General features: G+C 34.4%; 1 protein-coding gene across 4 annotated transcripts in view; it reads left to right on the forward strand.

Moving 5' to 3' along the window:
* Positions 1-14,486, forward strand: part of LOC106165638 (RB1-inducible coiled-coil protein 1) — a 36,651-nt gene that overhangs the window by 20,977 nt on the left and 1,188 nt on the right. For 3 of the 4 annotated variants that reach the window (XM_013543929.2, XM_087003928.1, XM_013543930.2), the window contains 2 exons: positions 5,845-5,972; positions 6,828-6,895. In XM_013543929.2, coding sequence (XP_013399383.1) covers positions 5,845-5,972; positions 6,828-6,895 — 196 coding nt within the window. Of the gene's footprint in view, positions 1-5,844; positions 5,973-6,827; positions 6,896-7,945; positions 8,136-14,486 lie in introns of all 4 variants that reach the window. The other variant, XR_015332779.1, reaches the window with a different exon arrangement.

The following is a 14,486-nucleotide window of genomic DNA, read 5'->3' on the forward strand; positions in this document are numbered from 1 at the left end:
GTACCGTGATTGGGGTTTACTTTGTTGCCCAGTCACCAAGATCACTACAGGTCATGTGGCTGACATTTCACGCTTGTAATTTAATCAACCGTGCTATGACTTAAAGTATGTTCCCTTGGGTCATGTTTATGATTTATTGCTTCCAGAATACTCGGAGGATAATGATGAAATATGGTATTCTTGTACTTCTTACTTTAAAGAGATATTTTAAAATGAAAATCAGTAGAGTTTTGTGGTTAAAGTATTAAATACTGGGCCTGGGGTTTTGTCTCAAATGAATTTAAGATATATTTGAATAGCAGTTCAAAAATTGAACAATTTCAAAATAATAAAAATGATCTAAAATGAAAACAAGGACATAGTACTGGGAATGATGTACCTGAAAAAATAAGTTACAAAATATTTCATTGAATGTATGTCAGTTTACCAGATGCACATGCATTTTTTTTAGCTGAAACAGAATTGATGGTAAGAAGTCCTTGTGATGCCATGTCCAGAAAGTTTTTAAGGGTTGGAGGAAATGAAAGTGAAAGTGAATAAGATTGACTCCAGCAAAATTTGTCTCAATGTGTCTTATGGTAGAATCAATTAAAATGAGCTGATGTGTGTAGGTTATTCCTTAACAACATTCCTGTTCTTGAAAATGTCACCAAATGAGATCACTTAACATCATCATGAAGGCTACAACTCATATATTGATATCCTATGACAATTTAATATGGTAAACTTTTGATTTAATCCATGGTATCAATCATGTTTTGATAAGGTTTTGTCAATTCTTATACATGTCCAACACAGGGCAGGGCGTAAGCAAAGAGGGTAGAGTTTCCTACACATCAAACGTGATTCATGAACGTGCCTTGGCCATTGAAAAAGGGGGCGATGGCCTCAAATGTTTTTTGAGAGATTAGCCTTTTTGTTACTGTCACAACTTCTTACGCTTGGGTGAAAATTGAAAATTCAGTGAACACACACTTTTCATTACATATGATGCTTTCTTTTGATAAAGCCTCTTTATCCTTAAGCTCACACAGACAGCGTCTAACATGTTTTTTAAGAGTAGGTAAAGATTGGGTTAAATTTGTCATGAAAATTTAAATGTGCCCCTATATTTTACCAGAAGTTGTTTGCTTCAACTAAAGCTAATTATGGTCAGATGTCTTTGTTTCTTGGTCTTTCTTTGTTTCTGGGTTGCAGCTTCATCAGACAGCTGCTGTTAGGAGTAAGACAACCCCGATGTGATGGTACCCTCATGCAGATGGCTGTCATTTCACTAACCTTAATAAGAACATGTTTGTACACACTTTGTATTCTTAAATGGGGCTCTGTAAGGGGCCTTGGTATAATATGTGGTTGACTGTGACATTAGCAGGTTTTTTTATTTTCATCCAGTATGATACATGTTTTTGCAGGTATGTTTGCTGTTTGATTTAGGCCACCTTGATGTCAAATAAAGGCATGACAGAATATTGAAAAGTTTGGGTAAATAAGGGTCCAACAGGCAGTCTAACTTATTGTGTGCTAGTTGTCAGTAATTATATGTTATTTCCCAGACTTATTTTTGAGAGACACAATGTAATATTCTTAAACTAAATGACGTTAAGCTGCCAAAGGGTAGCCATTTGTGGGTCCACAGAGTTCAGTGACTTATTTTGTTGGTGTATCCAAGAGAGCTGGGAACATATCTGAAACCAGATGGAAAATATTTGATTATTTACCATATATAGAGTGATCAAAAATAAGACAGTTGCTAGTTCTCTAAAATTATCCCACATACATTCATGTTTTTTAACATGAACTATACCAATGGATATTAGTTTATATGTAAGAAAACAAGAATTTGACTTAACAAAGTTATCATAAATCTTAATTTTTTATTCAGAAAGATAAAGATTTTAGCACACCCACTTTACCTTTACCTACCCCACTCCCAAACCATCAACTCTCACTTTATTTACAATATCTTGAGCGAATGTGATTTCATAAATTTTGAAGGATCTGTAATTATGTTTTGTACTCTGTGATGATTTTGCACCATGCTACTAAACTACCAGAGTGGACCTGTAGGCAGGGTGGGGTGGGGGGTGTCAGGGGGTTCAAATGAACTGTCCTTTTTGCTCTAAAAGGTCAGCTCTGAAGCAAAATTTGATCTGGATTCCATGCCATTTCTCCCTCTGTGTCAAACAAGGGGTAATAAAAGGTCCATATTTTCAGAAAAAAAGAACCTCTTCTTAGAAATTGATTGCTACAGGCCTGTAAAGCCACATCTACACTTCAGGGCCACACGTAGCTAGTTCCTCAGTAGATATGGCCATGATGTGTGCTGTGCAAGTGTCTTCAAATAGCATCAAGCAGCCAGTGGAGGCCGATCATCAGTGTGTAGCAGAATGCAGTTGTTTTACCAGTGGCGTCATCTCCAGTCCACAAATGCATTCAGCACATTGTTTTTATATCATATGACCTTGACTCATCTGCATTAGGTACATGTATACCTTAAGTGATTCCGTGTGGAACAACAAAAGCTGGGCATAAATCTGACTGGCTTGTCAGCCAGTTACTTATTACAATATTATGAATTTATTATACCATGATATCTATATATTCCAACTCAAGAATTCCTTCTTAATGTTTTTTCTTCTTTGCTCAAGCTCAGGCAATAATTGTATGCATTTGTTGCATTTTCATTTTTTACAAAAATGAAATTTTTGTCAGAAATACTTATCTAAAACCCTCTCCTCCTTCCCCCCTTCCAAAAAGTAAATGTTGTATGGCTTTGCAATTGGGACCAAAGCATCCACATATGAAAATACAAGAGAGCAAAAAAACCACTTGTGATCTTTTGAGCTACAGTTCCAGTACAAAGCGTGTCAGGTCATTATATCAATGGTGGCATCATCCTGTAGCAAGTGAAATAATTATCAAACCTGTTAGTTTCCATAGGGTGTGTAAACTGTGAAGTTTTTATCCTACAAGAAATTGGCCTCTAAAATCTGTTTGCTTGGACAGTTTGTAAGGTGCTTAACTCTCCAGTATGAACAAGAAAATTGTGTAGATATCCAATTTTTCAACAGATTAATTGTTCCCATGCAATATCACGAGCTCTTAAATTTTTCTTTTTTTTTGGTGGGGGGGAAACTAACATTTGTAAATAGATCGGTGAAATTCGATGAAGTTCACACCTGCAGTATTTGAAATATTGCACTAAAACACAAAGCTCGGGTAAATTCATGGTTTGGAGATGGGGTTGGTTAGATAAGTGATCTTCAGCACATTGAAAAAAAATTCAAAATATACAATGTATAGTTTATGTTTGATTGGACATTTCATCGTAAAATGTGAAGTTTCTTTAAGGGAATTTTAAACTTCACAGAAGAAGCAGGGTAATAGATTTCATGCCATGCATAAGGATTCCTTTCAGTATGGTTAAATTCTTCATTGGTATGCAGCACAGATGCAGTTTGAATAAAAATAATTGTCAGCCGAGAGTGACATAATTTTTTTTTTACTTTGTAATAATAGATGTTACACAAGCTCTGTTGTGAAAAGGAAATGTGTAATGTTTCAGTCAACCATTTAATGTTTTATACTCATATCATTATTACTTGACCAATATCAACATCACCTTTTATCATAGTAGTTTCTTATGATAAACATACAAGGAGATTTTAACATCCCTTGTGCCTATGATCAAGCTACACAGCACGTTTCATGCATATATTTTGTATTTTTCAATTTCCTTATACTCTTTTATTTATAACTGGACAGTGCCTGACAAGAACACTTTTGGGTTAATTCATTTGTATCTTTTCATGTGAATTTAAAAATGTAAATTGTCAGTATCTAACATTTCAGTCATATGACCCTGAAAAAAGGCAAGTTTTGCAGCTCTCCCTAATTGGACATGCAATTTTGCATACAAAAACCATCACTTTTGACAGATTGATTGGGTGGTGACTTATTTTGAATGACCTGTATATTATCTATAAATATTACCAGCAGCAGTGCTGTTTGATAAATATCAGTGTGATTTCAAATACCATATAGAACATGTTCAATATGCTGCTGGTTCTTGAATTTTTTATCTATTCAGTAATGCAGTGAGTAATCAAAGTTAGACTGAGACGAAACTGATACAGAATCTACACTTGATATGCAAACCCCTATGTGACCTTTTATTTATTTATTTATTTATTTATTTATTTATTTAAATCTTGTTTCTGGTATAAAATTAGAGGTATACACTGTCTATAAATTGAACAGTTTTCAGTTTTATACATTGAGGTCTATTACTGTTTGGGGTTTATTGTGATATTGTTCCTTCATTTTATGGATAAAAACATTTACATTACACTACATATCTCTAGACCCTTGTTCAGTTCAAGCTAACTTCATTAGACCACACCCATTGCAGTTCAAACATCTCATAATATATATTTTTTTGTAAATTTTGCACTTGTTTATTTAGTAAAGGATTGCAAAAGCTACGACAAAAACAGTAACCCAACATGATTTATATCAATACCAGCACACCCTCAATATTATATATCAAACATTTGTATCATTGTAGTATATAAAGAAAGAAAGAATTCCTTGCAAAAATTATTGATGTATTTTACAAGTTTTTACAAAATGTTTTACTCTAGATTTGTATACATGAAGACAGTGATAGACCAAAAAATGTTGATGTTCATCAAATAGGAAGAAATACAATCTCACAAAAAATCTCTTTGATTTTCCCACCGCCCTGCATCTTGTAGCAAGAACTCAACTAGTTTACATAAGGTTAAACATTGGATCTGTTGGGGCCTTTCCATGTACCCATACCTTTGTAACACCAGTTATATGTCAAGGAGACCCCTATAAGGTCAGAGAGAAAGTTTATTTTATGGATTTGTAGTACTTTCAATGATCTCCTCAAAGGTGTCACCAGTTTAGAATCTTGAAGTTACAGTGGGTGTTGGTGCATGGGCCATTTTTATATAGAAATTGGGTGTCCTTATTTCCATAACACTGCACTCACACCAAAAATAATTAATTTGTAGGTATTTTTGATAATGTAGTCGATAAAAATACAACTGCCTGTGCAGGGTGGATATTTCTCTAGGCTTTGAATTGAAAGTACACCTCTACTGCAGATCTTTGAAATTTGATAGCAATTAAATCTTGAGAGATGAGGGTCCCCTATCTTCTTATTACAGACTGCAATTGTACAGAGCAGATGGTTTCTTGCATCTTTGTAAATGTAAGAGAAAAAAGGAAAAGCAAGCAGAACTTGAAAAAAAAATTGGAATTGGCCTTTTCTCAGATTTCAACTAGACTATTTCATAATTTCAAACATGTAGTTTTTAAGATAAACCAAAATAGAGCAGTGTTTTAGATTATTCATTATTATTCATCATTATTGTTATTGTAGAGTATCAGTTTTGTTGGGTTTGTTTCTTTTCCCCTCTCTCTTTCTTAATATTTCTACATAATTATATTGCTGGCTTTTCCAAAAAAAAAACAAAAAAAAAACACACACACACATTCCCAGAAAGTGAAAGGTAATATGCCTGACAGAAAAGAACATGCAGTTATTTGCTAGTCTTGTTATCTTGTCTTCTGCACTGTTTATGGTTTTTATCCTAGTCTTTTTTATTAATGTTTTAAAATATATCATACATATGATAAAGTTACAGAAATCAGCTAAATCTCCTGTCTTGAAAATTGATAGTGTGATTAAGAAAGTCTGTGCATGAAATTGTTCAGAATGTGGCTTTTACATGAAAAAATTACCCTAGCCATTCTTCTAGCTGTAAAAATTGCAAAGTCACATTTACACAATTCTGCTTCCTTCTGTTGTAGTTGCAATGTTGGAGACATAGTGCTACTGTGCCTTGATGAGCGTCATGATCAGTATGTTGTATTCACAGTGGGCACTACACTACATTTCCTGCATTCTGATTGTCTGGATGCTCTAGGTCTCAAGACAGGTAAGTGTGAGGATTATTGGGTGGGAGGGGTATATTTCACAGGCTCTTAGGCATAGGGTAGAAAAAAAACTGCAATTTTTGCCACAAAAGTCTATGAATCAAAATTTGATCTCATTTCTTTGCCATTCCTTAAGTTTGGTCAACTTGGGGGTAAAAAGGTCCCCTTTTTTGGAAAGAAAACCCCTATGAAATTGCTGGCTACAGGCCTGTTATTCATATTACACGGAAAAACTGTTTGATTTCTTAACTGTAATGTTAGTGACTTTTTTCATACTAGAAAAGTAGATTTTTTCAAATGAAGAGAACCAATGCAGTGAGTGTGATGTACAACTTACTGCATAAAAGTACTGTAAAATATATCCCCTATGTATATTCATTTTCTCTACAGATGACTCAACAAAGATGTGTTTTTTAGCTATTTTTATTTATTTATTTGTATGTTATTTTTTTCTAATTTTTTTCCTGTCCCCTTTGTGCCAGAAAATAATGAAAATTGCAGTTTGTTAAGCAGTCATATTGATACCTGCATATTCAAAATTAAATTTATGCCTACTGGATTCAAGCAAAATTCTAAACATTTTTTTTCGCCTGCAGTTTCAAGTTTGGTGGCAATGACATTAAGTCTTGTTTAACATATTCCTTTTACCTTGAGTTTTTGGTATACATGTGGGAAGATGCTGGTTATTTAGTGAAAAGGAAGGGACCTCGTGTTGGGATGCTACTTATGCAGGAACAAGTTAGGAGTTTTCCCACAATTGATTGTTTAGAATGAGGTGCATTGAAGATAACATTTATAAATTGACATTCATCCTACTTCATGACACTTGTCTTTGAGGACTTTTTCTGCCATTTCAGTCACTGGTGATAGGAAATCTTGGGTTTTAGCTCAGGTTACTGATAAAGAATACTGTCAAGCAAAGAAGGTAGGTAAAGTACCAGAGATGTTAATGTACACATGAACAAGTCTATGATTCATTGAGACATTTGGAAACCAGCATAGCTTCTTATGCATACACGCTGCTTTAAATGTGCAAACTAAACATAAGAATAATTTTGTAAGGAAATCTTTTGTTTTATAGATTTTGATTGTAAGTTACACATTTGTTTTTTGGATTTGAAAGAAAGTTGGGAATAAAATCAAAATCAGTCGGCAAAGTTTCTGTGATATTAAAGAATTAGATCCCATTCCCATACCTAGATTAATCTAGCAGGATTGATCCATCTCCGAGAGGATTCTCGCTAAATTGCATTCAGCTTAAGCGGCTCAGATGTCTGGCATGCTTACTCAAGCTGCTAAACAATAGATAATTACCCCCTAAGAGCTTCAGAAGGCATGCCACATCAGAGCCCCTTAACCTGATTGCAATTTAGTGAGAAATCCCTCGGAGATGGGTCAATCCTGCTAGATCGATATAGGAATGGGAAAGGGTCTTAATGTTTTGTACTGTATGGGTCTCAGTTTTTCTTGCTGGTGTACTTAGGTTTTTTTGAAAAGGCTCTTTCCTCAACAAAGTTCCATGCATGATTTCAGTTAGATGTTCATTCATTATGTTTTTAACCTAACTGTGGAGACAAATTACATTCTACTTATGAGATTATTTGGAAAAATGTAAGCATTTCAATGACGTTTTCTTCAGTTTCACAAACACAAAAAAAATTTTTTATTCTCACTCAAGATAAAATTCCCTCTCTCCACATCAAGTATGACTAAGGATACAGAAATGTTTTATAAACATATCGTAGGATATAAAAAAAAACTGAAGTAGAAGAAAAAATTCTTTGAAATCTTGTGAATGACTAAGGTTAAAGTTATTCAACGAAAAAAGAAAAAAGGATAATGTGTTTAAACCAAACCAGCCGATTCTTGATATGATTGAACGCAACATAATGATATTGTTACTGGTAATTGATAAATATTGCATTTCAAGATGCTGTGAAATATATAGCTTTATTCATTTTCATTATTTTTTTAGTTCAAGGCTTCTTTTTGTTAACATGACATACTAACATAAAAGAAGTTGAGGCAGTCTGGAAGTACAAAATGTTGGCTAGACATATTCAGTGTTGTGAGCAGTTATCCAGAGAAGAAACCATTACCTATAAACTACCAAAGATTTATAGTATGGTGGTCAGAGGTCAAATGATGACAGCACTATGAAAATTGTAAGCTTGTGATGTAAAGTCATTTTGAGGGTCTGTTCTCATATGATTTGGGTAACAGTTTCATAGCTCTGATTGATTGCCTCTGACAAAGTAAAATTGCTTGTTGTCTTTTTGGTATTTTTTCCTTCTTCTTTTGTAAGTGGAAAACATTCCACTTAAGTCAAAGGCTTCCTAATAGTTATATGTTGAAAGTAGCCACTGGTGACTGTCACATTACTGAAGCTGTGTCAGAGAAGTTAGGAGTTTTGTGAGATGGAAAGCATTTAAAGTATCATGTTTAGGCACACATTTTCTTGGGTGCATAGGCATGAGCTGGAAGTTAAAAATCAGCCTACCCTTGTTATCTGTGAGAGTGTAGAAATGAAAGAATGCCTTTCAGTTGTGCCTCTCCTATTACTATAATGACTATAGAACAGTAGATAGTGAAAACATATATTTAAGGAACGTTTAATGATGATGATATACAATTATTGATTTTGACTGAAGTCAGTATATTGATAAAGTTTGCCTCAGTTGATGTCACTTTTTTGAGGCCTGCAAATTGACAATTGACTGAATTCTTAAATCTGTGCTTTTTTGATTATATAATATAATACCAGAATTTCAATGTCCTCTGAAATAACGCCATTAGTTGCTGTCATCCCACATTGTTGTCTGATTGATAATTTTTATTTTTCTCTGATTGGTAAAAAAAATCAGCAGTCATGTCTCTGGTCAGTAAAATGTTTGGTGATCATGCTATCTGTCAATTTTGAGTTTAGTCAGACTTCACATTCCTGGATAAAAGACTGTATTCTATGCTAATTATATGATAATATATAATTGTAATCAGAGCAGTGGGTCCGTATTGTGAAATTATTCTAAAGTAGTTTAAACATGAACTGAAATGGAATTACAAGTGAAGTATGATAAAAGCTTTTTAAAGTTTTATGTAAAAAGTAACCAGGTATAAAAGCTTTATCAGTAGATAGGTTGACATGCCTCCTCTTGTTTCCATGGAAGCGTGTCATTCAGATAAGCTGATTGCACTCAGCCAGAGTTCCCGCAGATTTGGATTGATATACATAGACCAGTGGTGTCTATGGGAATGAGCCCTTAGTCTAAGTGAACATCACTACTCAGCTTGTAAACACAACAGTGACTGTTGATGATTATAAGCAGTTCTGCACTTAAAAACATCAGTATAAAAATGCTATTTGATATAAGGTAGCACATCAAACATTGTCTGCTTGTCAGCTCTTTCACTTTGGGTTCTTAAACCCCATATTTTTTTAACTGACCTAATGTTGGTCCATTCACAATTTTTTTCTAGATGCAATTTTTCATGCATTTATCAGAAAGATTATTGTTGAAGTATGATCAATCATCTATTATTACTTTGAAAACTGCTTGGTGGATGTCTTGAGGAATTGTGTCTGTTACTGTTCAGATAACAATGTGTGATATTAGATGGCAAAACAACACAGTATTGTGTTACATTTACTACTTGTTCTTTGGCATTTTGCCAAATTGAAATGTTTTGATAGTTTTGTAAAATTTTACTACACAGGACTGTTCTGTGAATTGTAACGCCCATACATTGATAGCATTACTTAAAGAACTTGGTAATTATTTCCAAACGTCCACAGTTATCAGACTTGAAGATATAGTAGTGGCAAATGAGAATTTAACAATGAATAACAGATATTAAGTTTTACTAAGTTTTGGCAAACGAAAAATGAGAGGTAACTCGAGTTTCAGAAAAAAGTTTTGTGGTCATTTTTCATTAAATACTAATTTTGAATTATACGAATGCATCCATTTTAAAGATATTGTTGAAAAGTTGTCCCTCAAAGCAAATGGAGGAGTTTGTTAAAACAAAATTTAGCTGGATCCATTAGAGAGAGGTAGCCAGTTGTCTAACTAAAGATCTTCCATATAGGTTAGCAGTCTTTCAGTAATTTCACAAATTAAACTTCCCATTTTACATTCAGTGATGATCTTCCAAAAGACCACCTAACTCTGCCCTGTGTTCATCGGTGTCTGTATCAACCAACTGCTCAGAGTCACTAGCACCTGGAATCATTTAGAATTGAAATGTCACTGAATTACAATCTATTTTTATTGCTCTATTTATCCAAGTTGCTCATCATCAGCTGATTGGTGTAATATATCTGTTGAACTGGAGTAAAGTATCCCATGTGTCTCTGTTCTGTGATTAGCTGTGATAGATCTCTGGTGATCAAACAGGTGAGCCAGGTGTTGGGACACTCTCACTTGATGACCACCAATTTTGGCTTTGTTTTAACACTTAATACATTGCCTAGTTCTGTGTCCCCCTACAATTACATCAAGATTGTTGGTCAATTAAAGGCCAGAAAAGTGACCATAATGTTCCTCAGGTGCAGGCCAGTGAGCCCAGGCCGCCTGGAGCCTGAAGGGACATCCAAATGATGTGGATGAGTTGAAAACAGCCCAATTACTCTCTGGACAATTTGAAAGTAAGCACCTGAAGCTCAGATGATTAAAGGGGCTGATTACTAATGTATATATGATGCAATTGCCTTCCATTTTCTTTTAACTCTCGTGACATTGACAAAGCAGCACTAATAATGACACACATTTGAGATACAGAGTGATTTGGGCTCTATTAGCATACGCTAACTGTCAAACAGGCATTCTTTAGTTCTATTATGACCCATGAAATATCCCAGTCTGTAGTTTTCTTGTAACTGAGCTCTTCTGTGCTAGTGGGTGTTGGTGATGTAGGACATAAGAGGGTTGTCTCTGTGCTATCATATCCAGTGATATATGTGCAGCATATATAGGATAATAGACATTATGTAGTAGACATTATCTTATAGACTTATGTTCAGCAATTTGGAAAGAACTTAATTTTGTTCATTTAAGGAATATTATTTTGGTTATTTTCTACCTTTTACCAGCATGACGGAATAAAGATTATTTTTCCATAATATAACTAATGATTTGGTCATAGAGGAAGCAAATATTAAATATTTAAGAAGGTTTAGTGGACCTCTGTACAACTTAGTTTGTGTTCGTTCTTTCCAATTGGCCCTCAATTTGTAAGAGGTTGTTCTGAATTTGAGCAAAGCAGCAAAATATAATTGACTAAAAATAAAGCTGAAATTTGGAGGTAATGCGACCGTGCTATATCACATATCAAATTGTAAAAGGCAATCTTTAAAATGTACTTTTGTAGTTTCTGAAAGTTTGAGTTCATACACAATAGATGCCTAAAACTTAAATAAAAAAAAAAGCATGATAACAAGTGAAAAAAAATGTAAGCATTGAATCCAAAGAAAACTTTCCTATTCCCATGGGACACAATACCACCGTGAAGCTGTAATTGCTGTACTTATGACCTTGTGTGCCCTTACTTATTGTATCATGTTTGAAGAATTTTATATAGACTGATCTAAAAAATGGCTTTGCAAAAGACAACCATTTTTCAAAATCACTCTGTATTATTGTTCAATGTGACCTTTGCCACTTGGGTAGGTAACTTGTGGTATCACCCTATAGCTTAATTGGGAATGCAGAACATAGAGTCCCCCTAAAAAATATGTTCATGTACAAGATGGTTTTATCTCTGCCTGGGCCTCTCAAAGCGCTATGTGAAATATAGAAGGTACATAGTAAAATCAAATGGTCCCACCTTTTATTAATGTGACACGGCAGCGTTGACAAATGATTTAGCCGCATTGATCTATCTGGTCACCAGAGCTGTTATTATGGTGACAGTTAAATGCTGGTGATTAAATGGTCAATTGGGCAATTTTCTGTCTGCTTTGGTCAGTTCTATAGCTGATTGTAGAGGTTGGGGCCACTAGAGAGGCTTGTTTGTATTGATAATAGGATAAACTGTAAATTGCTGTGATTGTTCCATGGGCATGAAAACAGACAAGAAGTCACATAGTGTTGTAGGTACCCAGGGGTACCACTGAAACATTTCATGCTTGTTGCCCAGTTCTGATGTAACTAGCCACCCAGTAAGTGGTGTAAAAGATATGGACTTATTGGATTTTGTTTATGAATAGATACATTGACATATCCCCTTTTCTTGATTCACTTTTCAGGTAGTTACTCTTGCACTGATGAGGCTTTTCTGACTTTTGAAGGGTCATTTGAGTCATTCGTGTGAATCGTGTACCCTGGACCCCCGGCTAATTTTCCTACTTTTTCAGTGAGGACTGGTCTCAACCAGGTTCTTAAAAGCGCATTTTCTTTTACCGGTGTAAGAGCGAAGACAGTCTGGGGTGGAAAAATAGGTGACAAAAATGCAATATGACTCATAACTTAAAGCCCACCGCAGTGCATTGCTTTTTTAAAAATGGCATCGATTACAGGTTCTTTTTTCACAGAGGTTTCTTTCCCATGCTAGTTAGTTTTTAACCTCTTCGCACCAGGACCATGATTTGAACATTTATGAAGAGATTTCTTTTATTAGTAGTGGTAATTTTTACCACCTCAAATGTAAAAAGAGAAGATAATAACACCACACTCATAGCCATGTGATAGCTGTACATAACAGTTTGAATAGGATTCACTTTGCACCACTAACCTGTCATTTCAAAACCGTCTAAAAGGATATCCATTTCGTATCTTATACATCAAGTAAAATAATCTTACATTTTCAGTATGAAAAGCTCTCTTGCTGAGGTGTCTGCATTAATCAAACTGTCAGATGAGAAATCTTTGGCCCCTTCTAATTTGAATTGATTCAGAAATTTGAATATGTAAAGGAACTTTTTACATATTTCAAGTACAACGATGTATTGACATATATATTGCTGCCCTAACGTAAACTTTCAAAATTGTGTATAAGGCATCTTTGTCCCCCTCCTTCAGTAAACCTTTTTCATGAAAATGAAAGAACTAAGAGTTGAATGTATAAAATCAAATGTTATTATTAATGTTGTCATTATTATAATTATTACTGTGATTGTTATTATGATAACCCACTAAAAAGTGATTCAGATATTTATCCTTGAAAACATGTTTTGCTTTATTTCTAAACCATTGTGCGCTCGTGTCAATGTGGGATGCCACTATTTTGGAGTAAGATGCACGTATCCTTTGAAGTGATCTTCTGATGAATAGAGTCCTTCTTTTTGTCAAAGCAGCAGCACAAAACTGTGCTCCTAGTCGTAAACAAATTGTTCCATGTTTGTGGCATCAGAATCTCCATATCTGCTCTAAGGACAAATGTGTCTTCAAATGTTCTGCCTTGCTAACCTTTTATAAAAGCTAGAATGTTCTGTAGTATGTCAAATCTATTTATCAAACAAGGGGAGACAGACAGTCAAGCCTCAATACTTCTGAAAATAATACAGTCACCTCTAAAGATGTATGTAAAACATAAAGATTGTATTTTTTATTTTTAAAATTCTTATTATTAGTACTTGAGTACAAAAAACAGTTTTAATACTTCCATTTCATGTGAGAAATAGCAAAGTAAAATGTCTTGTGAGTGATTTATGTTAACATTTATATTTGCACTAATAATAAGTGACTTTGCTGTAGAAAACTCTGTGCCCAAATATCCTTTCACTGAATAAGCTGGCAATCTAATAACAGCCGTGATTTGTTGTTCTTGAGATCCTAAACTTATAATTATGATTGCACAAATTTCCGTACCTTTAAGGTGTGTTTTCTGACATTTTAACACTGCCAGACAATGCAGTGCTGCATGCTTGAACAGAACGGAAAAGCCATTTTTCTTAAGAGGTGTAAGATCCAGGTGAATCCACATAAAAGGACAAAATGTGATGTCACCTTGATTTCAGTTTTGTATTCTGACGATGGTGAACATAAAATGTGTTTGTCCTGAAAACTTATTTGAAACTGTTTTATGTGAAATGTGCATTCAACGAAAAAAAAATGTTATGCCAACATAAAAGAGATCTTTATGTAAATATACCTAACCCATAAGGTGTTCTGGGTTTGTAAGGGATTGATATTCAGTTTTGCCAAAAATAGCCACTTAATCTATTTTCCTATTGAGGTCCCTGAGAACCAACTCATGCATCAATGAAATATCAATTAAACACAAACCTTACAAACTGAACACAAATAATGTCCAGGTTGTAGTTCTTGTTGGTCAATGGGTCAGAATTTTCACATTTGAAGTTGGGGTCATTTAGATCTACACTGAAAAATACATGGGGGGGGGGAGAGAGGCAAGTGTAAATCAGTGTTGGAGAGATGTCAGTATCCTGTAAAGGGTGCAAACATTTCTTTTAAAAATTGACCAAATGAAAATTTAGAAAGAAGAGCATTAGTTTGGTCTTGCGTGATTTTATAGCAAATGTTCTTGCGGATTTTATAGCAACTTTTAGTTTGAACATA

Source organism: Lingula anatina, chromosome 1 (assembly GCF_051362555.1).
Source record: "Lingula anatina isolate TDL-2025a chromosome 1, LinAna3.0, whole genome shotgun sequence".
Taxonomy (NCBI): domain Eukaryota; kingdom Metazoa; phylum Brachiopoda; class Lingulata; order Lingulida; family Lingulidae; genus Lingula; species Lingula anatina.